General features: G+C 38.7%; 1 protein-coding gene across 1 annotated transcript; it reads left to right on the forward strand.

Moving 5' to 3' along the window:
* Positions 1-1,167: 1,167 nt before the first annotated feature.
* On the forward strand, positions 1,168-24,410 carry LOC102234110 (adenylosuccinate synthetase isozyme 2). Its single transcript, XM_023327623.1, has 13 exons — positions 1,168-1,456; positions 12,118-12,220; positions 13,307-13,375; positions 13,490-13,540; positions 13,699-13,765; positions 17,484-17,591; positions 18,477-18,558; positions 18,659-18,785; positions 19,835-19,989; positions 20,578-20,702; positions 20,817-20,914; positions 21,398-21,547; positions 23,465-24,410. The coding sequence occupies exons 1-13, from the start codon at positions 1,271-1,273 to the stop codon at positions 23,515-23,517; spliced, it is 1,374 nt and encodes a 457-aa protein (XP_023183391.1). The 5' UTR covers positions 1,168-1,270; the 3' UTR covers positions 23,518-24,410.
* Positions 24,411-24,948: the final 538 nt, after the last annotated feature.

Below are 24,948 nucleotides of genomic sequence, written 5' to 3' on the forward strand. Positions count from 1 at the left end.
ATAGATAGATAGATAGATAGATAGATAGATAGATAGATAGATAGATAGATAGATAGATAGATAGATAGATAGATAGATAGATATTAAGTTGATGCTAAATATATATACCTTTTATATCCACTAGAGGGAGACAGATTGCCAGACTGTCAGGAAAAAGACAGAGCAGAAACCCTGCCAAAGAAAAACTTCTGCTAAGTTATTTTAACTACATTTATTAAGGTTGTTCAGATCTAAACACCAGTATTGAAACTTATTTTACTGTGTTACTGCAAAATAAGTTTTGCAGTAACACAAAACTTACTGCATTTTTCCACTTTAGCAAAACTAAAGCTGGGTACCGCATTCAATGTAACAAACCGTAACGACGCTGTCATTTCCTTTGTAGCTAAATAAATGCAACCGTGTCATTGTTTTATATTTATGACACTGTGCAGCTTTTATTAGGACTCAACAATTGTGAACTTCTTTAGCTTTTTTCTCTACGGTCCTCACATGTAGTTCTGTTTCGTCTGCTGGTTGTTTGCTAAGATTAACATCCACGTGGGACAACAAAACCCTCCGCACTCAATTTGTTTATCTGAATCTATTTTAATTCACATAATCAGGACAAACAGGGAGGTTTGGAATGAATCATTAAATTGCATGCTACATTTATGCGAGAATTAGAAATATTCGAACAGAGAGCGATAAATTGTTGCAAATATCACAAAAGAAAACAAAGACTTTGTGATCAGATGTGAATATTGACAATGGGTTTAAACTTATATCCTAAAAATGTTACTGACACATATCATGGACGAAAGACTTCAATTGCAGAGTTTGTTCCTCCATTTGTGGTTTAATTTTAATTGAAGGGTCACAGATGCTGCTTCTCCACACATCCACAAGTGGAAGTGTCACCAGAAATTGTAGAAGAGCAGTGGATCAGATGATTCACTTGGTTCATCCAACGTGTTTTTTTGTTTTTGTTTTTTTTTTTTAAGACAAGCAGCTTCTTGGTTATTTTTAAAATAGCAACCAAAAGGTGTTTATTTGTAGCTCTCTGTTTACATATCAGGATTTTAAAAATTTTGAAATTCGAGCCGTCGCGCATGTGCAGAGAGCGTCGCTCCGCAGCTCCTAACGTCGCGGTGGGGAGAGAGAGAGAGAGAGAGAGAGAGAGAGAGAGAGAGAGAGCTCCCTCTCGCTTCTCCGTCTTAAGGCCGTCAGAAGCAGCAGGCAGCTGCTCGGTGCAACGCAGTCTCTCGGCCGGGGGAGAAACCCAGCAGAAATGTCTCAAAGCGGGAGTCAGGAAACCGTCGAGGCCTCGGACGGCAACAGCAGCCAGCGGACACTGCCGAGACCGCCGGTTGGCAACCGAGTGACTGTGGTGCTCGGGGCTCAGTGGGGAGACGAGGGGAAAGGGAAAGTTGTGGATCTCCTGGCTCAAGACGCGGACATGGTGTGCAGATGTCAGGTAGGTGAGCCCCCGGGCTACAAAGCGCCAGCTGTTACCGGGTTAATGCCCCCCGCAGGTAACCGTTGGGCGCTAGCTTTCTGTCCCGCACGTCGGAGTCACGCCGCGTTCACGTCACCTCGTTTAATCAGGGGGAGCCAAGCGGAAATAACCCCCCCGCCCCCAACCTTTGACAGCTTCCGACTTCCAGTGTGGGAGTTTCTGACAGTTTCTCCCGCTCAGTGGTGAGAGGAGTTCTGCTACACATTTATACGTCAGGTGTATTCTCAGAGTTAGCGTTAAGCTAAGCACTATGAGCGTGAGAACGATATGTTGACATATTTTCAACCAGTTTTGCAGAAATGTCTTGAATGCAGCGTTGGTTTTAACAAGCTAAGCAACATCAGACGGAGTTGCTCTGTGTTTGCTAAAGTCACCTTGAATTCTTGCTAGCTGCTTAGCTCTTTAAATACCTGTAATGTAGGTATATTATAGTTATTGTTAAATATAGCAGCCACAAGGTTAATCTCTTCACAGTTTTTTTTGTTTTAGCTACAATGAAAGCTTAGTTATTTAGTTAACTAAAGGACTGTTTTTGTTGCCAGAGCAACACCTTCTTCTTAGACTCCCAATACCATTATAGTGGATTATTATTACACATAATTATTATTCAAAAGTATTTTGTGTTTTAGAAATAGAGATATCTTTTTTGCTAAGAAATATAACCCTGGCATTTTTAAATATTATAGAAGAAATAATTCTAGAAGTTATGGAGTTAATTGAATAGTTCCACTTTTCATTTGCAACAGCTTTTCAGTGCCAAAAAAAGAGTTTCAGACCTGAATACTATGTCAAGCTAACATTAGGTGAAAACAACTAAACGTATGATTTAAAAACCACACGAATCTGCAGAATTCGACAGCGAATTTGCTATGTTATAGTAACAAATATTAAAAAACTTGCTTACAGTTTTGCTTATATTGAAGTGACAGTATATAACTTTTACCAAAATATTTTACATATTAAAATTATCACGATGTTATGATAGTATAAAATGAGAGATGTGAAAATATTGAGCCTCTCAGCCTTCTCCCTATGGACATGCTGTCATCTGAACAAATGCACAGCTCTGGCAGAAACAACCGATCGATCAGAGCCAGGAGGAGAGTCTTAACGCTGTCAATCATACTAGTGGACTCACCCTTCCCACACTTGCTCTTTGCCATGCTACAGCTTGTTTACCACAATAGAGGATGCCACGAATGCTCAAGTCATTTGTCATTGCCACAGATGATAACAGATAAACGGTTTTCCTGTAACAATAAGTTGTTTTTCCGCCATTACCACATTCAACAGCACTCACATCAGGTTGATTGACAGTGGAAAGACACTCCTCATGACTCTGATTAGTTGTTTTCGGCCAGTAGTGGTGCTTTTTTTTTTCAGACAGCAATAGTGGCACGGGAAGGAGGTGGAGGAGAGCAATCTTGTCACAGATTATTTGTCTCATGTTATACTGTCACAACATGGTGATAGTTTTAACAAATATATATACAGTACAGACCAAAAGTTTGGACACACCTTCTAATTCAATGGGTTTTCTTTATTTTCATGACTATTTATAAGGCAATAAATCCCATTTATTAACCTGACAGGGCAGGTTGACCTATGAAGTGGAAACCATTTCAGGTGACGACCTCTTGAAGCTCATCAAGAAAATGCAGAGTGTGTGCAAAGCAGTAATCACAGCAAAATGTTGCTACTTTGAAGAAACTAGAATATAAGGGGTATTTTCAGTTGTTTTACACTTTTTTGTTTAGTGCATATTTCCACATGTGTTATTCATAGTTTTGATGCCTTCAGTGTGAATCTACAATGTCAATAGTCATGAAAATAAAGGAAACTCATTGAATTAAAAGGTGTGTCCAAACTTTTGGTCTGTACTGTATATATATACAGTATATAAACAAAACATTTTTGTAAACGCTACATACTTCAGCTTTTATGAGATCAGACCTAATGATTTGGTTTGTTCTAAAAATCACACATGGTTTTATTTATTCGTTTTGAAATGTTTTATTGGCTCTATTGACCTTTATTTGAGAGTGTTCAGACATGGGGAAGACATGCATTAAAGGTCATCAGGCTGGGATTAGAACCTGTGATGGCCCCATACATGGGTTGTGCTTTACCCCTGCACGCCGCTTTTATTTATTCTTGGCAGCATGGATTCAACATGCTGTCATTAAATATTTTGGTCCATACTGACTTGATAGTATCGCACTGTTGCTGCAGATTTGTTGACTGCACAACTATAAAGCTGATCTCTCTTTCTATCACATTCCATTGGTTTAGTATTGGATTGAGATCTGGTGACTGTGGAGGCTGATGAAGTTCAGTAAACTCATGCCATGTTCAAGAAAGCAGTCTTGAAAGTAACTTTAGCTTTGTGACGCAGCGCAATGTCCTGCTAGAAATGCTCATCAGACGATGGGAGCACCTTGGCCAAAAAGGGATGGATTCATTGATGTTAGCAATAATTCTCAGATTGACCGGCATCTGCACAATGTCCAGTTGTTAGTGAATGGCCCAACGTGGACCAAGAATATCCCCCCAACTCTACTCTACTGTATTGCCACTACCTTGAAGTATCTCTATGGAGCTATAATGTCTTATTTTGGAGAACTTGTACTGTAGGATTCCAACTCTTGGCTGACATGGGTGGCACTCTGTTCGAACTACTGCTGCCATAGCTTGTCTGTTTAAAGGCTAAACATGTTGAGGCTTCAATTATCATGTTCTGTTTACCTCGGTTGCAGTGAATGATTGATTTAATGCCACCTTTCTATCATCTTGATACAGTTTAGGGTCTTTGATCTCACACGTCATATTAAGTTTGTCTACATAACTGCCAGTCAGTGGATTCTCTTGTTTTAACCATTTTCTGTAACTCTGATGAAGATCGTTGGTGGAAGTTCCAGTAGAGCACCAAATACAATGCCATGTCCCAAAGTTATTTAATTAAATCCTTGTATTTCTTATGTGTTTATGCTTTAAACTGCAGGAAGTCGTCTTCAACCCATGTATGACTGGAATCGTCAAGTTCAGGTTTAACCGGCCTTTTAGAGTAATAACAAAAGCCATGTATTAAATTTGCCTTTAAAGTACGTATCCGTTCATATATATTTATACACAACATATTTACAGTATGCAGTTTAGTTTCTTGTATATACTATTGTAAGCCTTTGTGTGTTATGCTAACGATGCACAGTGTCTATGCATTTCTGCAGAATGCAAAATATCAGCATCGCAAAGTACTGGAATGTATAACAGACTATTATGTTTCCAAGTGCCATTCATAGATAGTCTTTAGGCCAAAATATTAGGCCAATCAGATTCACCCACACTTCCCTGAAGGCTTAGTGTTGAATTAGAGACAGTGGCTGAGATGCTGAAGGATAGCTGGAGTCGTAAGCGTCTTGATTTCAGAAGGCATTAGAAGTCACATCAGAGTTTATCATATTCAACAAGGGTATTGTGTAATACATGTTTTAAAAATGGCAGACAGACCATTGTAAGCCGGTATGAATAATGATGCAAAAATAAGGTTCAGAGTGGTGAACCAGTGACTATAGAAAATACTGTTATGCATCATTTTCTGATGGCTGCTTTTTGTTTGCAATAAGTTCTTAAAGCCATTGCTGTCTTAGTAGCAGTAACAGATAATGTGCAAGTTATTCACACACACACGAACAAACTATGAGATTGAAACAGCAGTGTGGGCAAACACAATGCCCACCTGGTGTATGAATCCCAACTCGTATATAATTACGATAAAACTGCTCCTGATGTCCAACTTTATCTGCTCATCCTGATGGTTTTCCACTGAATTGCCTGATTTCAGGCACTTCAAAATGGAAAATGATTTCCATTTTGTTTGACATTATAAACACTCAAAAATGATCTCATATGATTCGGTAATAACAAATTTGAGTCAGATATCGGGGGTGTTGTGATAAACAGTCGTATTGTTTTGGACTAACAGGAAGTGGCTGCAGCGCAAATTAAGCCAACTCATTACCAACTTGTGTGTTAAGTGTCCATACATGTCTCCAGCTTGGAGTCAGATTTTATCAAATAAATTTGCATGAGTTCTGGCTTCTCCATGCAAATCAGGTGAGACCCTGACATACTACGAGTTTTTGCCTTGGACAGTTTCGACTCCCAGCTCTCCACCTATGATTGGGGTGATTGTTTTCTTTGATCTTCAGAAAAAAAAGACTAGATGTGATCGTTGGTGAAAGCAACAGAGGTGGGATGAAGTAAAATGTATGAAAAAGCTTTTTTTCTGTTAGTGGCTTAGAGTCACATATTTAATCAGAGGAGAAGCCTGTGGTCTGGCTGTCCTGTTGCAGACTATACAGTGTATTCAGACCACTTGTAACGTCCTGTATTGATCTGTTTTCCAGGTCATAAAAAAGGAACATATATTCTTGTCTAGCCAATCTGGGAATGTAGAGATTTTTTGGGGGCAACTGAGTCTCTCAGCTAAAATGCTCTTTATTAGTTTTGGTTTATTGGCTTTTATTTATCTCCTATTTAGGACGTCTCGTTCCAAGTCACTCAGCCTAATCATATAATGTTATTATTAGCAAATATTGTTCTATAGCCAAAATTTTAAGCTCAACACAATCTTCCTCAGCTGGCTGGGGATAACGGTGGTGTTTATCTTTGGAGTGCTCCGAATATCTGTTCAGAGAGCTATTAGTTTACTCTGATGATAACAAGTTGACATAACAAGTTCTCCTTCTAAGTGCCTTTCAACAGTCAGTCTTGCCAAGAATGTAGCTGGACATAAAACAAGAAAACAGGTATTGGCTTCCTGATCCGCTTCCTTTCCATGCCTTGTTGGATGTGTACGTTTAATATGGGGGGGAGATTCACTGATACGTGAGTACGCTGTGGTGAGCTGAAAGAGATAGTGTCGATCTTTTTATAAAATCGGCTCTGTAAGCAGTTTTTTTTCTTGGTGTTTGTTACAGCATAAGCCTCTGAGAGTAAGGGCAGCATGTAGAAGAGAGAAAATACATGTGAATATTTGTAGGACAAACAATTATATTTTATTTCAGAAAATATAATTGTTTAGCAGTTAGTACATCTGGTTCCCTAGCTGCTCACGCCCTCATTTCTTCTGCACACCATGTATCAGGTTTTTGGGTGTTGGTCAGACAAACGGAGCACATTAATGCGTCTTGTTGCCTTGGAGTCTGGTGTTTGATTGTGAAAACACCAAGGCGACTCTCTGAGAGAACTGGGTGTGAAGCAGGTACTATTGCTCTGTTGACCCTTGACGTTGAGTAAACAGAAGCTGAATTTCTCTATAGGTCAAACCTGAAATACGTACCTGTCCTCCAAAGCACAATTAAGGTATTTTCTTCTTATGGCTGTTAATTAACCTGTGTTATCGAGATATTTAATCAATTTTGATTCTGCACCATATAAGAGTGCAGAATAAGAGGTCAAAAGTATTTGGCTAACCATACAAATAAAACTACAGTGTCCTATAAATAAAACTATTGTGACATTCCTAATTTCTTCTTATAGCTGCTTCCATAGGGTACCATGTTTTCCAGTCTATAAGTCATACTTTTTCTTATAGTTTGGCGGGTCCTGCGACTTGTATTCAGGTGTGACTTGTATATGTATTTTTATTCCTCTTCATGTTAAATATTTATTTATACTGATGGACATCAGGATTAAACATTACCATCTGCAGCCATGAGGAAAGCTAATCGCAGGCTAAAAGCTAGACATCCAGAACTGGAGGAAGAAGTCCACTGCGGGTAAATAAAGAACGTGCTTTTGATGTTCTAACGATCTGTGCTACCTCATTGGTTTTCCTACCGTAGCATATCTAGATAGCTATCTCTGTCTGTCGGTGCTACCTGGTTTTCGCGACTGCTGATGACTTTCCCAACATATTTGAGTAAATTAGAGGCTCACCTGTGGAAAGTATTTCACCTGGAACACACTGTTCTCTTGTTTGACAAGCTCAGGAAGAAGACAGGTTGTGTGTTCTAGAGACGGACGTATTTTGGCCCAAAATGTGTAGATTGACCCCAAAATTTAGCAAAAGAGCTCGTGAAGACTTTGGCTGATTATGGTGACACTGAAATGTGTCCTGTACCGACATGGATTTAAAGGCCACTCAGTGAGGAGGAAGTAATTTCTCCAAAAAAAACACATAAATGAGAGATTGCAGTTTGCAAACGCACACGCGGACAAAGACCTTCATTTTTGGAGACATGCTCTTTGTCTGATGAAACTGTTTGATCGCAACGACGGGATGCTGTAGTGTGGGGACGTTTTGCTGCAGGACGAACTGGTGCACTTCATGAAATAGATAGAATGATGAGGAAAGAACTTTATGTGGAAATATTGAAGCACCCAGGAAGATGAAGCCTTTTTTCATTATTGTTTTATTCTGCGTATGTACATGTCTGCTTTCAACAGTACATCCCTCACTTTTAAAATTTTTGTAAAAAGAAATTGGGAAACCCTGCCACTTTTTTCCTCCATGATGCACTTGTCAACTTTGTTTTACTATGTTACATAAAAAACCCTTGCAGACTACCTCAAAGTTTGTGGTTGTAATATTGCACAATGCGACAAAGGGGCATGAATACTTGAATACTTCCGCAAAGACCAGTATACATTACAAATACATGTGTGATCATAACGCGTGCTAAAGCTGAACTGTATGGATTGTTGCAGAAACAGAAGTTCCTGTTCTGTTTTTTACTTTGACACTGTGCGAGCATACTACGGTGGCCGACAGGTGCAAATGCGCAGCAAAAGAGAAACATGCAAACAAAAAAAAAACACGCGCACAAATTAAATGCGGCAAGCAAAAAGAGAGACGCAAACACCCCCGAATGAAATGCAGCAAACAAAAAGAGAGACGCAAACACCCCCGAATGAAATGCAGCAAACAAAAAGTGTTGAAAACGGAAGTGCTCCAGACCACTAGGGGGAGTCAAAGAAAATAGTATTCATTTCTATGGGACCAGATGCAAGATTCAGAGAGATACCTTTACTTTCTTTCAAATTTCTTTCTCTGAATCTTGCATCTGGTCCCATAGAAATGAATACTATTTTCTTTGACTCCCCCTAGTGGTCTGGAGCACTTCCGTTTTCAACACTTTTTGTTTGCTGCATTTCATTCGGGGGTGTTTGCGTCTCTCTTTTTGTTTGCTGCATTTCATTCGGGGGTGTTTGCGTCTCTCTTTTTGTTTGCTGCATTTCATTCGGGGGTGTTTGCGTCTCTCTTTTTGCTTGCCGCATTTAATTTGTGCGCGTGTTTTTTTTTTGTTTGCATGTTTCTCTTTTGCTGCGCATTTGCACCTGTCGGCCACCGTAGCATACCATCAAAACGCACTTCATGTTCATAAAACATGAACGCATTTGTTGCTTCACCCAGCTTCAGTCTCGGTTGCGAAAGAATCCTTTGAAAAAGAATTCTTCTTGGAAGAATTTTTTCAAGAATTCTTTCAAGAATTTCAAGAAGTAATGACACTTTTAATGCAAAATTGTACTAAAACTTCCATTAAAAGTGTAAACTTTGCACTAAAAGTGTCATTATTTACTGAATGACACTTCATGACAACAGTCGTAGACATTCACAAAGACTCCTTCATGTTCATAAAAGGTCTTATGTCAGTATTAGGCCAGTCTCATACACACCCCTTCAAATAAAGTGTTACCAAGAAAGCATTCTTTCATTAAAGAAAGAAAGAGATTTTACATTGTCTTTATCAGTGATAGGGTGACATTAAACGTCCACAATGTGACTGAATTTATCAAGGAGCAGAGGTAAGGGAGTGTAAGATCAGACCATTTTAAAGCAAATGAGAATAGTTTCAAATTGAGCTTTACCACACTTGTCTTCCAGCAAACAGTTCAAATCCTTGTCTGATGGATGTAGGTATATAAGATAAAATCAGGAAGATTTTCCATTGAATAGGGCAAACAGGGAGAATAAACCTTTACTACTTAAACAGATGGTTTCAGTCCACCAAGCTTTCGAAGATTGGGAGGATGACTTGAAGAAATATATCAGATGTTGCACATTAACAAGGTTGGTTATGGTTTGTTGAGACACTGGACACACTGTGTCTTTCTGGACACAACACTGAACTTTAGCAATAGGAAAAATACAGAAAGTTTGTTCGTCTTTTGAGGAACCAGAGCGATTTTATGCCCATGCCTCAGTGGAACGCATAAGTATAAATTTTTGTAATTGATCTGGTGTTTCTATGCTTTTAAATGTATTTTGAATATGTATTTTGAAAGTTTTATGTGGCAATTTAGCTCTGTTGGCTAAAATGTCTGGGTAGATGTAGTGATAGGCAGAGGAAATTACCTCCAGAGACGGTGAAGAATACGTTTAGTGGTCGCTTTCAGTAAGAACTGTGAACACCCCATTTCACTTTGGGTCGATGTTCAACCCACACTTGATTATAGTGACACCCACAAACAGCGCAAGACATTTTGTACCTTGCTGGGAAATGTTAAGTGTTGGGTTATTTCATCATATTTATCTCAATCATATCCAGGATGATGATTTCTTTATAGTACTAGTTTTTAAACTATGCTTACTTATATATATATATGAACGCTATCATGATATGATTTACATTTTTCTGTGCTGCCTCTCCAGCACTGCACAGCAGCAGGTGTCGGACCACTAACAGTTCAGTTTGTTATGACTGGAATGAGGAGGTTCTGGGTCACGGGACTGTATGAAGCAGAGCCCAGTTCTTTGGTTCTGCTGGGGAGGGATGTGTCGTAAAAGTGCTTTCTAAAAAGGAGAGGCATCTCTTCCCAATCATGTGTTACCCTCTACACCTGCAGGGTACGTTGCTGGCCAAGAATAACTTTATGGTAGAAGCACATGCTAGCTGTGATTTATGTACTTACAGACTGCAGAAAGGGGAGCAAATCCTGGTCCAGGGATGAACTAAAGACAAAAGAGGCAAAGAGAAAAATGGATCTGCAGTTAAATTTAGCTTAGGTTTTTTTTTTCGTCTCATATTTTCCCAAGCTGTTTTTATTGCTTTTTGTTATTATAACTGTCATAATCTAACTTCTGGTGAAGTTTATAAATAAAATCATAATTCTAAAGCTTCTTTTTGTATTTACTTAGGTTATTCTTTCTCCTTAAAATTAGTTTGATTTAAACATTTCAGTGGGACAAGCTTTCCAGCGCTTTACACTACAGCCACATGCACCCATTCACACTCTCACATTTTCACACCGACACACAGATCGGTTGGTGACTTGGGGTTACGTGCCTTGCCCAGGGGCACATTGGCATGTGACAGGAGGAAGCTGGAATCAGACCTACAATTATTGAAGAATACTACTCCACAGCCACTCCACATATGCAAAATCTGTAATCTGGCAAATTCTTATTCGCTGCACTGTAATTGCATACTATAATTGTTTTGAGGAAACCTTTGGATAATTGCATGTTGTAAATTGTATAGCTGAGTGTTGATATATGTCCAAAATATGTAGAATCTCTGATTCTCAGTGTCGATTTAAAGGTTTTTCTATATTTTTGATTTTGATACCTTAAGAGTAAAATAGAGTAAGCACCCTCTACATTTGGAAGTAGTTTTTATTATATTAAGTGTTTATTGTGTGGAACCTTTTTTTTTGTTGAGATTTTAGAGTAAGACAAGTATAAGAAGCTAATGTTGGCTAATAGTGACAGTTCGTGATATTTGTAACTGGAAATATTTCAGAAGATTTGAGCTCCTTTTGAGTGAAGGAAAGGTTTTTCAGCCATTTGACTGGTAGCATACAGCAACAGGTGGGGGCAGTTGTATTACTGATGGTCTATTCTACTTGTAGCCAGATTATAATTTAATTAGTTGTGGCATTTTTATCAAACTCCCAGAGTAATCCAGGTGTTTAGTTTCATTAACCAATTTCTCAGATTGGTAATAATATCCTCACCTCTAAGCTGTCTGATGTCCCACTTTGTGATGCAACGATGTAAAAAGCTCAGTGTTAATGAGCTAAGTGATGGCGTTTCAGTAATTATGGGTTCACTAACATGCATTGATCAATAAATCGATTTTCTATTCGGTGACTTTGGGTAGTGGGACAAGGACAGCATGGCCATTAAATGCTGCTAAAGGTGTAACTGCTCTCTCTCTCTCTGTGCAAACATGACAGCCAAAACCGTGACATTCAGGTTTTTCATTTCTTACATCTGGAGGTGAAGACCGTTGGAGAACCAAATATTCTTCCTCCAGCTACAGTTTCTTTACTCTGAGTGTGACTCATCCTCAGGAGCTGAGCTGTGAGGTTTAGACTTTCATTTTATCATGCCAATAGGAACACCCAAGTCCTGCCCGGACATGTAGGATTGGCTTTGGGTGTGCACCATTTGCATTTTTTTAGACAATAAACAACATGCCAACAATCCACTGAAGTTGTGTTATATCTGAAAGATCCTGTGGGCTCAACAATACAAACAGAAAGTGTCCTGCTTGCTGCTACTCATCAAACGATTCAGCCTGAATGTTTCTTTAAAAAAACAAAAAGCGTCCAGCAGGCCTCTCTGTATTTCTGTTGCTTCTCCTCATCGGCTTTCTGCTGCTTCTCTGCAGGGCGGCAACAACGCCGGACACACGGTGGTGGTGGACTCTGTGGAGTACGACTTTCACCTCCTACCCAGCGGCATCATCAACCCCAAAGTCACCGCCTTCATTGGTGTGTAAGAGCAGCACACTCTCTTCCTCTTTCTTTCTTTTTTTTAATGCAAACTATGTGCATACATTCAGGCACACTAATAAGGGCTTCCTTCACTAATTTTTTTTTTTAGACCAAATTGATCAAGATATTACCTTTTGAAAAATCCATTTTAATGACTGCTACAGAGACTGTGAGCAGCTTGACTCAGCGCCAAGCTGCGGGCTGCATCACATCCACTCATCTGCACTAACTTCATTAGCTAATGGAGTCCCAACTCTTCCTTTAAGGCTCCCAGACGCTCCACACATTTGCGCTTCAACATGCAGCTTAATCGCGTCTCCTTCTTTACTTCTCTACTTCTAAAGTGCATGAAGTCTCTACTTCATGCACTTTAGTGCTTCTCTGTTTGAGATGAGTCTCTTGTAGTGTTTCAGTTTGTCTTGTTTCCACACTTTGTTTTTTTGCACATCCATATTTTCTACCTATGTTCTTTATTGGTGGAGGGAGGGATTTTATTGTATCGTTTATCATTTATCGTGATAAATTTGATTGTACCCTTACAGTTGTGGTGAGCCGTGTCACTAATGGCATGATTGACACATTAGTTTTGGGCTTTTAATAATGCTTGTCGCCTGTCTTTTCTTAAGAGTGCACTGATTATAAAACACACTGCTATGAGTTTTTTTTCCCACCTGCGTCTCCCGGTAACTCCAGAAACTTTATTTGACCTACAGGTTCTAACATAAACCTCTGTTTGAGCTTATTTAAGCTGCTTCAAGCAGCACAACAATTCTGCAGATGTACTCTTTTTGCTTATCAGTCAATGCTTTGGCTATTCACACTCTTGAGTTATATAATAAGTCGGTTATATAAGTCGATATAATATTGGTAAATTTTGTGTATCGACTATAACAAGAATATTATCAATGGTTATCAATATAGGCTGAGACTTCCAGACTGGTGCGTTCCTAACAATACTAAATATTATTCAGGTAATCAAATTTATAATTCCCTGAATCATCCTTGCACCTTCTGGTTGTCTATTTCTTACAAAGTGATCAGAAACTGTGAACATAACCATCCTCTCATCGGTGGCTGTTTCAGGAAATGGTGTTGTGATCCACCTTCCAGGCCTGTTTGAAGAGGCTGAGAAAAACAAAGGCAAGGGGAATGGTGAGTGAAATACATATGTTTTACATGTTTTTGAAAAAATAAAAATTACACCGGTTTACAACAGCGTGTTGTATTAAAATCCGAGAGATTAAGGGTATTCCTCTGTATGTTTAGGCCTGACGGACTGGGACAAAAGACTGATCATCTCCGACAGAGCACATATAGGTAAGCCCTGCCAGCTCTGCCTCTTTGCTGTTTTTCTGGGGTGGGGGGAAAGGGAATGTGTGTGTGAACGCTGGAATGTGTGCATATTGGTGTATGTGTGAGTCCTGCATTCTCTGAGGTGTGTGAGAGTGTGTGTCCCCTCTCTCCCTCCTCCGCAGTGTTTGACTTCCACCAAGCTGTCGATGGCGTTCAGGAACAGCAGAGGCAAGAGCAAGCAGGCAAGAAGTAAGAAACCTGTTGCTTAGAAAGATGGTTGTAACACACACACACACACACACACACACACACACGCTCATCCAAACATATCCGTACGCATGGACAATGTAAACAAACATGTAGGGTTTCATTTTTTATTTTAACGTACATAAATCTTGTAAGTTGGTATGGCTTGGTCTGAGATTATCAACAACCTAAAGAATAGATATAATTTACACATAAATTTAAAGCAAAAGTAAAGCCTGGTGGCCCGCTGGGGGGAGCCCCACAGAAAGTTGACTGGCAGTGCAGACGGATAGTTTGAGAAGTGTTTAGTTCCTGTGTGGACCCCTGGATTCATAAACCCCACCATTCTCAATCACTTCTGCTTTATGCGTCAGTATCTTTAGAGACTTAAATCTACCTCTAACCTTTATGCCATCCCCAAACTTAAACACTTGCATGTCCTTCAAATGTACCGTATGTTCCTGATATTAAGTCACACTTATTTGTCATCACTTGACTGGTTCTGTAACTTATAGGCAGGTGCGACTTCTGTTATTTTTTCTCTCTCTCTCTTCACGATGCCTTTTTGACTCACTCTTTAAATGTTATCACCTGCAGCTGCAAAGTAATCACAGACTGAAAGCAAGATGGCCAGAGCTGAAAGAACAAGTCCACAGATGGGTTCTTGAAGAACATGCTGCAGGGAGAGGCTTGTCAGTGGTGCAATTATGCCTCCATACCATGACAGTTGTCACGAATGACATTTGTATTCATTTGAGATGGGATTCAAATGACTTTGCGTTACCGCTTCATACAATGCAGCCCCCTCTCTATCAGAGGTGTGTCAGAAACTGCCAATTGGCTTCTAACCAAAGGTTCACCGTTTCCACACGTTTGTTGAAAAGCAGGAATATCAACTTCATATCAACAACATGGACGAGGTCCCTGTCACGTTTAACAATTTCAAAATAAATGATTCATGCAGTCATATTCAATGAAATATCCCGACTCCTGATGACTCTTGTTTGTCAGAATAACAGCAACTTCTGAAAATGTTATACTTTTAAGCAGGTATAAAACATACTTTTCATTAAACTGCATTTTTGTTTTTAAGAATTTTTAAAAATATATTTTTGGTCTAGTGTAATATTCTAAATTTTAAATGTTGTGTTTCCATTAGCTGGAAATGAAAAAAATCATCATAATTAACGGAAATAAAGGCTTTTAAACTTCCAACTGAAAATAATTAAACTATAAATGTGTCTCACATAGTGGTAAAGTTCCTAAAATAAATCGGCTTTTCTATAACATTATATTTTATTGAATGGGTCTGAAGCCCAGTGTGACTCATATTATGTGGTTTTTATCCTTTCCATGATGCATTTTTTGACTGATTCGTCTTATCAGAGCAAGTCATAGTCCGGAAAATACGGTACATTGTTTACTATCCAGTAACCAGGTCAGAACCTGAACAGGATTTGTATTGCAGATCCGCAGGGTGAAAAAAAAGTTCCTACAGTTTCAGACAGTGAGGTTTTAGATGGGCGTTCAGAGGCTATATGTTATCGTACAGGTGATAGCATATAACTATGCTAAAACTAAAGTTTTCTCTCTTTAAAGTCATAGAAAACTTTAGTCACTGACACATTCTCCTCTCTCTCACTTAGTAATTTGAACCTCAGAAACAGTATGCAGATTTTTATTTTGCAGATTTAGCAGTAACCCTTTAAAATTTGTATATGATAATGTAGCTTACTAAAGTAGACAGACAAATATGTTGACATCTAGGATGGTGCTGTGGGAGTTTATTTTACGTACAGAACACATCGCTTTAAAGCTGCCTTGAAAAGTATTTTTTGTTAGTGTAATATTTTCATTTGTGAGCAAATTTAGATAAAGATTGTTAGAACAAAAGACTTGAATAGTTTGGTTTGTTGCACCATCTTCATGAAAAAAACTTTGACTTCTTTAAAGGCGCAGTTATTCCCGTTTTTATATAAACTTTTTCTTGTTACTTGGTTTCCTACTGCTAAACAATGACTGCTTGCTTAAGGGGGCTTTAAAAGCAATGAGGTTAAATGTGTTGCTTTACCAGCACATAAACGTCTCCTCATTTCTCCATTAAAAACTTATTGTTACACTTAATTCAGCTGGTAAGCTAAATATAAGGTGTTAAATGAAATTTGTTAGCAATAGAACTCTGATAGGTAATTGTCATTATAAGTTGTTTTTCTTGTGAAAATGAGCTGCTGTTCTATTCTCACGTTTCTTTAATAAAGTAATATCTAGTTTTAGTGATCAGAGGAAAAGTCTAATGAAACTAACCATCAACTCATCTATGCTGATGAACAATAAATTCACCTTATACAGATTTTTCTTTAAATCTTGGATAATCTTTATCTGATTCAAGAACTTAACTCCCTGCTTGTATCTTGAGATTTTTTTTCTTTAGAACAAATCATAATGACTTTGCAGCGCATCAGCCAAAGCACAAATACTCCCAGCGAATCTGTGCAAGAGGCAAAGCGATCACATGCTGTAATGACACAGCTGTTACAAGCTTTCAGCTGTTTGATGCGTCAGGCTGGTGGATTCTGCTGGAGTCGTTTCACACAGATTACTTTCATACAGAACCTTAAAAGTACCAGGCTAAACATATTCCAGGAATTACAAATGGTCGGGATCATTCAGTATTATCACATTTACACGTTTAAAGCTGCATAACTTTTACTTTCAACCACATCTATATGTATTTTTATTCAAAATACAGTTCGATGTCAGCTTCCATAAAGACAAAGAAAAGCAGAAATCCAGAATTAAAAAAATAAATGAACTTTTTTAGATTTTATGAAAAGGGGTTATTTTTTTCCGACAGTCACTGTTTCAGTTTCCTAAGGTGTGTGTCTGCTAACCATAACCTAAGATTTCTTCAGTTTTGTGTTGCAAGTTACAATGAATGAAACTGTACTTGGGTTATGTTTAAGGCAGTGGATATAAATATTATGTTTACTTCTACATTTTATAATTTGCTGCTAATCAAACCATAAAAAATATATGAAATAAAAATCAATCCTTTCAGAAAATGACCAATTAGAACATTCTTTAATAGCCTCTCAATTTCATTTATGAAGTAAAAAAATAAGAGAATTTTTTTTTTGTAGTAGCAGTAGTAGTTGTGGTAAATCCACATTAGCTCTCCACTGTGGGACACATGGTGAGTGGATGTTTCACACTGAGTGGGGCTTCAAGTGAAACTCTATATTCACAGAGGATCTTTGTCTATTTCTGGTCTGTAGTTTGCATGTTGGCTCAGCAAATGTCGCTGTGCTGAAGCTTCCTTTTAATAGAAGGACTTATCGGATGTACACGTTGACATGGCATGTTGTTGAAATGCAAATGTGCATTTTGCTTCATTTGTTTTCTAATACTCTTTCTCTGACACTGTGCCGTATATAAAGGGTGAACTTCTGATGGTTCAATAGCTAGAGAAGGTATTTTCTGTCGCTTGGAAGTTGAAGATGTATCTGTAAAATATTAAAATAATAAATGTCTGATCAGCTAATTGGACACGGTTCTTTCTGTGTCTGCTCGGTTTCAGTCAGACTTGCTGATTGGTTAAATGACAAGAGTTTCACGTGTGATTGCATGACGAACTCTGTTGCTGTAAAATGGTAAGGTGTGAATTAACGTGAATGTTTTTTGTTAATTATCTCCTCCCTTGTCTGCTCCCGGCCCTGCTCAGCCTCGGGACGACCAAGAAGGGGATCGGTCCGGTGTACTCGGCTAAGGCGGCACGCAGCGGTCTCAGGATATGTGATTTACTGGCCGACTTCACTCAGTTCTCCGAAAGGTCTGTTCCTGCATTACAGGATTTTACTTTCCCCCCTCAGTTAGCTCTGTAACAATCATTTTGTTCACGAGTTTTTAGCATTACCCTGCTTGTTTCTGCCTAATCGGTAAATCAGTAACATTGATATTGGTCATTCTGATCTTTTTGTTTCATGAAATCCTTTCAAATACAATGACAGACTCTGAAAATCTGTATCTCCATTTTTGACCAAAGAAAAAAAGTGTAGTACAACTAACTTTATTGTATGAAAGAAATAACAACTGATATCTTGTTTAGGCAGCCAAGTGGGCATGTCGGGTCAATTAAAAATAGCAAAAAAGTGAAAGGAGGTTGAAGGTTGGGGGAGATGACTCTCACAAAGCTACAGACAAACCAAATGATAAAGAAAGAAGTTAATGCACATATATACCTATAAATACACAGCAGTCACCAAGCACTTACCACGAGGGAAAATGACTGTTTTCTACTTTAAAAAGCCTTTATTTGTCCTAAAGCTTTATTGATGGAGTGCTGTCTAATGATGCCAATGAACGAATAAGTAGTTCAGGTTTATCAGGGTCGGGTAGATCATGGTTAATTTAAAATTTCTCATGGTTAATTAAAAATTTCTCCAAAAGGTTAACGCCTCTCAATAACGTGTTCATGCACAGCCCCTGAATTCAGGAAATCCCAGTAAAGTACGGATAAGATTTTCTTCAACTTATTTGGATATTGCTGAAATGCATTCATTGTGGAAACTTATGACTTTATATATATATATATATATATATATATATATATATATATATATATATATATATATATATATATTTCTCATGATCATTTCACAGAAAAGTGTGCCTAAATTTAGAAATTTAACTAATCAGAGCTGACCACCTGTTACAGATACAAAATGCTGGCTCAGCAGTACAAAGCCATGTATCCGACACTGGAGATTGACATAGAAGGAGAGCTGGATAAATTAAAGGTAATTAATAAAAGTAATCTAAACAGGACGGTCATCTAAAACCCTGCTGTGTTTTGGGGGTTTTTTTAATTAAAGATTGGTTTGTATTTACCTGATTCAGGCCTATGTGGAGCGGCTTAAGCCCATGGTGAGGGATGGTGTGCACTTCATGTACGAGGCTCTCCACGGCCCTCCCAGGAAGATCCTGGTGGAAGGAGCCAACGCAGCACTTCTGGACATAGACTTCGGTCAGTAAGTCAGCACATGTGTGCCTCATCTAATGGTTGCTCTGGTTAGATAACATTAAGATTTGCATTGCTCTTCACAAAAGCCTTCCTGGAGTAATGAGTAGGGATGATGGTAAGTTTCCCGACGTGCTCCTGTGTCCGGGGTTTACGTGCCGTCTCACCAGCTGTAACCACTCTGTCACCTTACTGCATGAGCACCAAGGCGACCACTTGCAGCAGTCTGTCAGTCGAGCTGAATTACAGTCATTTTCAGGAATTATCTCACACCTGAACAGGTCCTTTGTTACTGCGAGCACTGACCACACTCAGCACTATTATCAAAACAGCTAGGTTGTCATAAAACCTACCTTGAGTTCCTAGATTGGCTGAAATAATTTTTTTGTGACCTGTGTGAATTTTAACTTGCACAGATTTCTCATTAAAGGGGCAGTATTATGCAAAATTTACTTTTTTGAGCTTTACGACACGTTATAATGTTACACCTTCATCAAAAAACATATTTGGAGTGTTGCCTTGATTTTTTTCATGCATGTTTGTCAAATCCTTTGATCTCCCATGGAAACCATTCGGCTGTGTAAAACGCCTGGCTGGATACTGCACGATTTTCGAGGTGCAGCTTCTCCTCAGAGCCTCACAAAGCAACCTTCCCCTGTTCCTCCCTTATGCAACTCCTTCAGACTAGCCAGCAGCAATTAGCAAACACATAGGACATCTGCACATCTGCAGAGCTCGTTATATGAGCTACTTCTCAGTGCAACTCTGGTAAAAATGTTGATAAAGTGTTAATAGAGGAGCAATGTTGTGATGGCTTTCTGACAACTGAAAATAACATTGGTTATGTTAAAATACATAATACTGCCACTTTAAGAATCTTATTTAAAAACGGAAACCATTATTTAGGTGAGCTTTTTTTTTTTTAAAGCACATGAAAGCTGAGGGAAACGGCGAGGTATCTGACCTGGTTTGTTTTTACTGACCAAATAATCCTCCGATTATAACCTAAAACCTGAACAAGATGCATATTTATGTGTGTATTTTGTTTTTTGCAGGTACCTACCCGTTTGTGACGTCGTCCAACTGCACAGTCGGCGGGGTGTGCACGGGTCTCGGCATGCCTCCCCAGAATGTCGGTGAAGTTTACGGGGTCGTTAAAGCCTACACCACCAGGGTGGGCATCGGTGCCTTCCCCTCAGAGCAGAGCAACGTAAGAAGATACACAACATGACACATTCATGCTTTATGGTCACAGGAGGAGCCCTCAGTTTTACTACCAAACCTAAAATTACTCACCTATAAAAAGACCTATCCGAGTCAAACTACCGTATTGTTCCAAGTCATTGCGAAGCAATAGCTCCATAGGATTACTTATGGAAAATATATTTCTGCATGGCAAATAATTTACCAGCAGGTGTAAATAGAAAAAGCACTGCTTGAACAGCCATGACAAAGTTATTCTTCTTCAGTTTTTGATTTGGAATGAAAGGTGCAGGTTTTCTGTTGATTTTCTCATTCTTTATACGTACTGATATTATTTATAACATAGTCATAAGTGTTATTATTCTTTTAGAAACTTGATGTAGAAGTCCAGTTTAAAGAGAGGAGCATTTTGTTGTAAAACAGCACCATCTAGAGGACATGTTGGCATGTTGCTCCCATCTGCAGTATATTTTTCATTAAGCTAAATCAGCCTGTAAACTGAGCTTTTAATGGCAGGAGCGTTCTGGGTTTTGCTGCTAGAGGAAGACCGTAGAAAACTCACCTGCGAAATGTTTGTTTCTTTATTGCTGATCAGGAAATCGGAGCGCTGCTTCAGAACCGAGGGAAGGAGATTGGCGTGACCACGGGCAGGAAACGCCGCTGCGGCTGGCTGGACCTGGTGCTCATCAAATATGCACATATGATAAATGGCTTCACTGCGTATGTTTTTTTTTTTTTTCTGTTTTCCTTTCAGTTTTAGCTTCTTTTTTTAAATGTGAAAGCTATAAAGAGAAATACTTGATTTATTTTTCTTTCATTCGTCTTTTCTTTCAGTTTAGCGCTTACAAAACTGGACATACTTGACGTATTTTCAGAGATCAAAGTGGGCTTAGCGTACAAAGTCGATGGTGAAATTATACCTCATTTTCCAGGTAAGTGCCTGAAGAAAGAAGATACAAGGAGGAAAATAATACCTCATTGATTTACTTCTACCTTTTACCTCACTGACTTGTCCAAATGCTCTTCACCAAACATCAAATTAATCTCAGCATGCTTTTTCTTCATCAGTGGAGTGTTGCGCATTGATGGTGCCTAGAAGCAATCGCAGTACTTTTTCGCAGTGTTTTCATTGAAAAAATTGTACCAGCTTGTTGCTTTTAACCAAAAGAAATTTAGCCTCAGTAGGACTTTTAATTATATATTTACTAAGGAAACTAGTTTTTACTGCTTTCCCAGTATTTTAGTTTTTTTCTTTTTGGCCCAGAATAAGACGTCTAATCAAAACAAAAATCTGATCAGATTACATTTCCTTTTCCAGTTTGCATGAATCTTGACAGAGAGCCCCGGCTTTTAACGGACCTGCTGTAAGGCGAACGTTTTCAAATTGTCCTCTGCTCTGACTGGTTTCGTGCCAGCCAATCAGGAGGTGTTGCAGCGCGTCGAGGTCCAGTACGAGACGCTGCCCGGCTGGAAGAGCGACACCTCAGCGGCTCGAAGCTTCGAGGAGCTGCCAGAGAACGCCCAGCAGTATGTGCGCTTCGTGGAGGAGCATGTGGGAGTACCTGGTACGGAAACGCACACACAGACACCCCAACACACACGCACACCACGGTGACGGAAGGAAAACTTTTCTGTTGCTTGTTGCTATCATTTTAACCACACAGCCTTAATGAAATAATACATTTTGAGGATTTCTATTGTAGTTATTTTGAATATTTGAACATTGTTAAGCAATCTTGCATTCCTAAGTAGTTTTCTTTTTTCTTTTTTATCCTGTAATGATCAAAAAGCGTGTACGCTCAAACTCTCATCCTATGACTTCCAAAAACTCTAACAAGAAAAATGGCAAACTATTACGGCAAAGTCATGCTTGTGCCAACAAAATGATTACTAATCGATCAGTAATTGATTGATTGCTACGTTTTACTTTGCCACATATCATCAGGAACTATATTTTAGTAAGAGGTACTTGTTTCTTATTTGGTTCTTCCGCCACTTCATCTGCGGCGCTCCTTTAGGATGTAAAGAGCCTTAAAGTAAATTTGTCAGCAAAATCTCACTTTGAAAAATTATTTTAATATCCAACCTCTGATTTAAATTTCTTTATACAGTAAAGGGGGGAAAACATTAAGAAATTCATATCCTCTCTTCCTATAGTCAATGATTCTTTGTATCAATGATATGTGCAAATTTCAGGTCAGCATATTTAATAAAAATAAATGAATTTGTTTGCAACTAGTATCTCAAAATGGGGCAGCCATTTTCCCATGTGGCCCACAGGGTTTTTGTTGATCAGTTGAAGTTCAGTGTCTCCAGCTGCATTTGTTTTGATTTCTTGTTTTCTGGTTATCAATAAATCAGTGAAACTGGAGTCACTCATTACAGGAACAATCCTGTTTTACTTTGGGTTCATGTTCAGCATCTGCGTGGTGAAGACAAATTAGGCTTTGGGTGATCAGGGGTGAGATTATCCAAACAGAGAAAGCAAAGATTCAGCTAAACCACACACTTTAACGAGATGACTACTTCAGATTAATTTTCAGCAGCACTGTCAGGAATAATCTGGGTGTTTATAAGTTTGTTTGTTTTTTAATTGTACTGTGCTTTAACAACCTAAAATGATAGTCTTGAAGCATGTTTCATGAGTAATCCATAATTTCCTATTTCACTTGTTAATTTGAACCTTACTTGCATTCATATTGTAGCGGTAAATAGAGCAAAGTCTTTAGAAATCATCTGAAATCTGCATAAAATCCACTGTAGTCCTTCTCAAAGCACATTAAGTAATCTACCATTTCTCATCAGTAGGCACCAATTTTCTGCTGCTCGTGCAAAAAGAAGCAATAGAAAACTTATTCAACATGTAACTATTTATGTTATGCGAGTTTTTTTTAACTGGTGTTTTGTGTGTCAACGCAACATTTTATATATGAAATGTTTAAAACCACTGGGAGGTCAACAAAGAAGCCTGGGTGAGGACCCGTGTTTATTTTTGCTGCTGCACACAGTGAGGAGTACGAGGAAGGAGGTCAAAGTTCACTGTTGAAGAACTAGAGCAAAGAGTGGCATCACTGAGTCTCCGTTGCAAAAAACTAATTGTTTTATTGTTTTACATAGAGGTGCCAATAACTTAATATGTTGCACATATCAGCAGCTTTAGGACGAAAGCTTGGATTTCAGCTCCAATGGGATGGGAGGAATTAGGAAAGGAAGCATTTTAGAGAAGTGCTGCTTAGTTAAATCACAGTTAATCATGTATAAAGATTCTAGTTTCTTTTGAATTTACTGCATAGACAAAAATGTTACGTAGACTTCTAACTCGATATGCAAACCAAACGATCAGCTTCTAACACCAACGTTCCAGCTGGGATTGCCCACCTGCAGGTCACCACCACCTTGTTGAGCGTTATCATTTCAAAAGCAGAGATTGTTAAACCCCAGACTCCTCATGAGGTTAATAAAAATCTTTCCTTTCTCTTCAGTCAAGTGGATCGGAGTGGGAAAGTCACGGGAGTCCATGATCCAGCTGTTTTAGAGGAGCGAAGGCGACGTACCCTCCTTCCTTCATCTCCCTCCCGCCCCACGTTACACACAGCCGACCTACCTGTCTCAAAGACACGACCACTTCTGTTCTTACTGTTTTATCTCCATCGGGCCGGGCCGGGCCGCGCCACTGACGCTGTAGATCGGACTTTCGTCAGACTGAGCACTGCGTTTGAAAGATTTCTCACCATTTTAACATTTTAAACTGAAAGCAAAACACTGTCTGTCCTTCGTTTTTGTCTCTTGTGGGGTTGTAGTCGTTTGTTTTAAAGAAACTCCGTCCGCGAGGAGATCAGGGATCGCTCCGACGCAGACACAAGAACTGTTCTAATCGGTACTGGTGTTTTTATTCTGTCTTGGTTTCTTGCTGTGATTTATTTTTTAATCCCTGTGGCACTTCAGTGTCGGTCGGTTTGAACCGCAGCACTTTAGATGCTCTGGACTCTGTCAGCTTTATATGTTATTCTTCTGTCAGATTTGCACAACATGCGGATAAAGGGATCTTTTAGACTAAAAAAAAAAAACCCCAGTCCTTTTGTGTTTTTGTTTTCTCTCAGAGGCTTGCAGTTGTACCGCCTTGCCGTTCAACCGGAAGACGTAACTCTTAAATGTCGTGTAGTCAGCGAAGGTTTCTCCTGACTGCTGATCATAAGAAAATCCAAATGTCTGTCCATAATGTGGGAATTTTCCATGGAAAGGCTACAGGGAATCCCGAATAGGTAATCTTTTCGTAAATGAGAATAATTTCAGTCAGCTAGGGGTCTTTCTGCTCATATTCATGTGATTTAAATCGTATTGCTTTGATTTCTTTGCACTTTCGCTGCGATGCTCTGTTCATGTGTGAGAAAAGTAACTTATAAACTGATAAAAGTAATATTTCAGATATTTCATTGTTGTTGTCTTTGTCTTATCAGAGCTTTGAAAGCCATCCAGAAAAAAGAGGCCAGTTCAAATTTTAGTGGATCTGGTTTTATGTTCTGATTTTGAGAAGATAAAAACAAATAACTGATATATAAATGTATAAAATCATCCTCTTAGCATCTGCAGACTTCTAAATGTTGCATTTCTTTACCACAAACCAATTTTTGTCCACATCCTGTCCTCAGACTCTGACACTTTATTTTTTTTAAGGTTAATCAGATGATCTTTTGATTAGTAATCCATAACCTCTTGTTTTTCAAGGATAAACTGGCCACTTTTCAAACACAGGTAACATAATACTTCCCAATCTATTGTATCCATATGCTAGAAAAACGACTTCTAATTTCTTTGTAATGATTTGTAATGCCCTATGTGAACCTCTTAAGGGATATTGCAATGTTTTCATTGTTTGCAGCTGTTGGAAAATGTCCTCTTGGGAACAGGAAGCTATTTAAAGCAAATGATGTGGCATCATTACCTCTTCAGTCTTATTTACAATAAA

This window comes from Xiphophorus maculatus, chromosome 22, assembly GCF_002775205.1.
Source record: "Xiphophorus maculatus strain JP 163 A chromosome 22, X_maculatus-5.0-male, whole genome shotgun sequence".
In the NCBI taxonomy this organism is placed as follows: domain Eukaryota; kingdom Metazoa; phylum Chordata; class Actinopteri; order Cyprinodontiformes; family Poeciliidae; genus Xiphophorus; species Xiphophorus maculatus.

Excerpts from the sequence above, each read along its gene's own strand:
- LOC102234110 (XM_023327623.1), top strand. The coding sequence starts at position 1,271 with ATGTCTCAAAGCGGGAGTCAGGAAACCGTCGAGGCCTCGGACGGCAAC. Across the intron at positions 18,786-19,834 it reads ACTTCTGGACATAGACTTCG|GTACCTACCCGTTTGTGACG; the intron begins GTCAGTAAGTCA and ends TGTTTTTTGCAG. Across the intron at positions 20,703-20,816 it reads ATGATAAATGGCTTCACTGC|TTTAGCGCTTACAAAACTGG; the intron begins GTATGTTTTTTT and ends CTTTTCTTTCAG.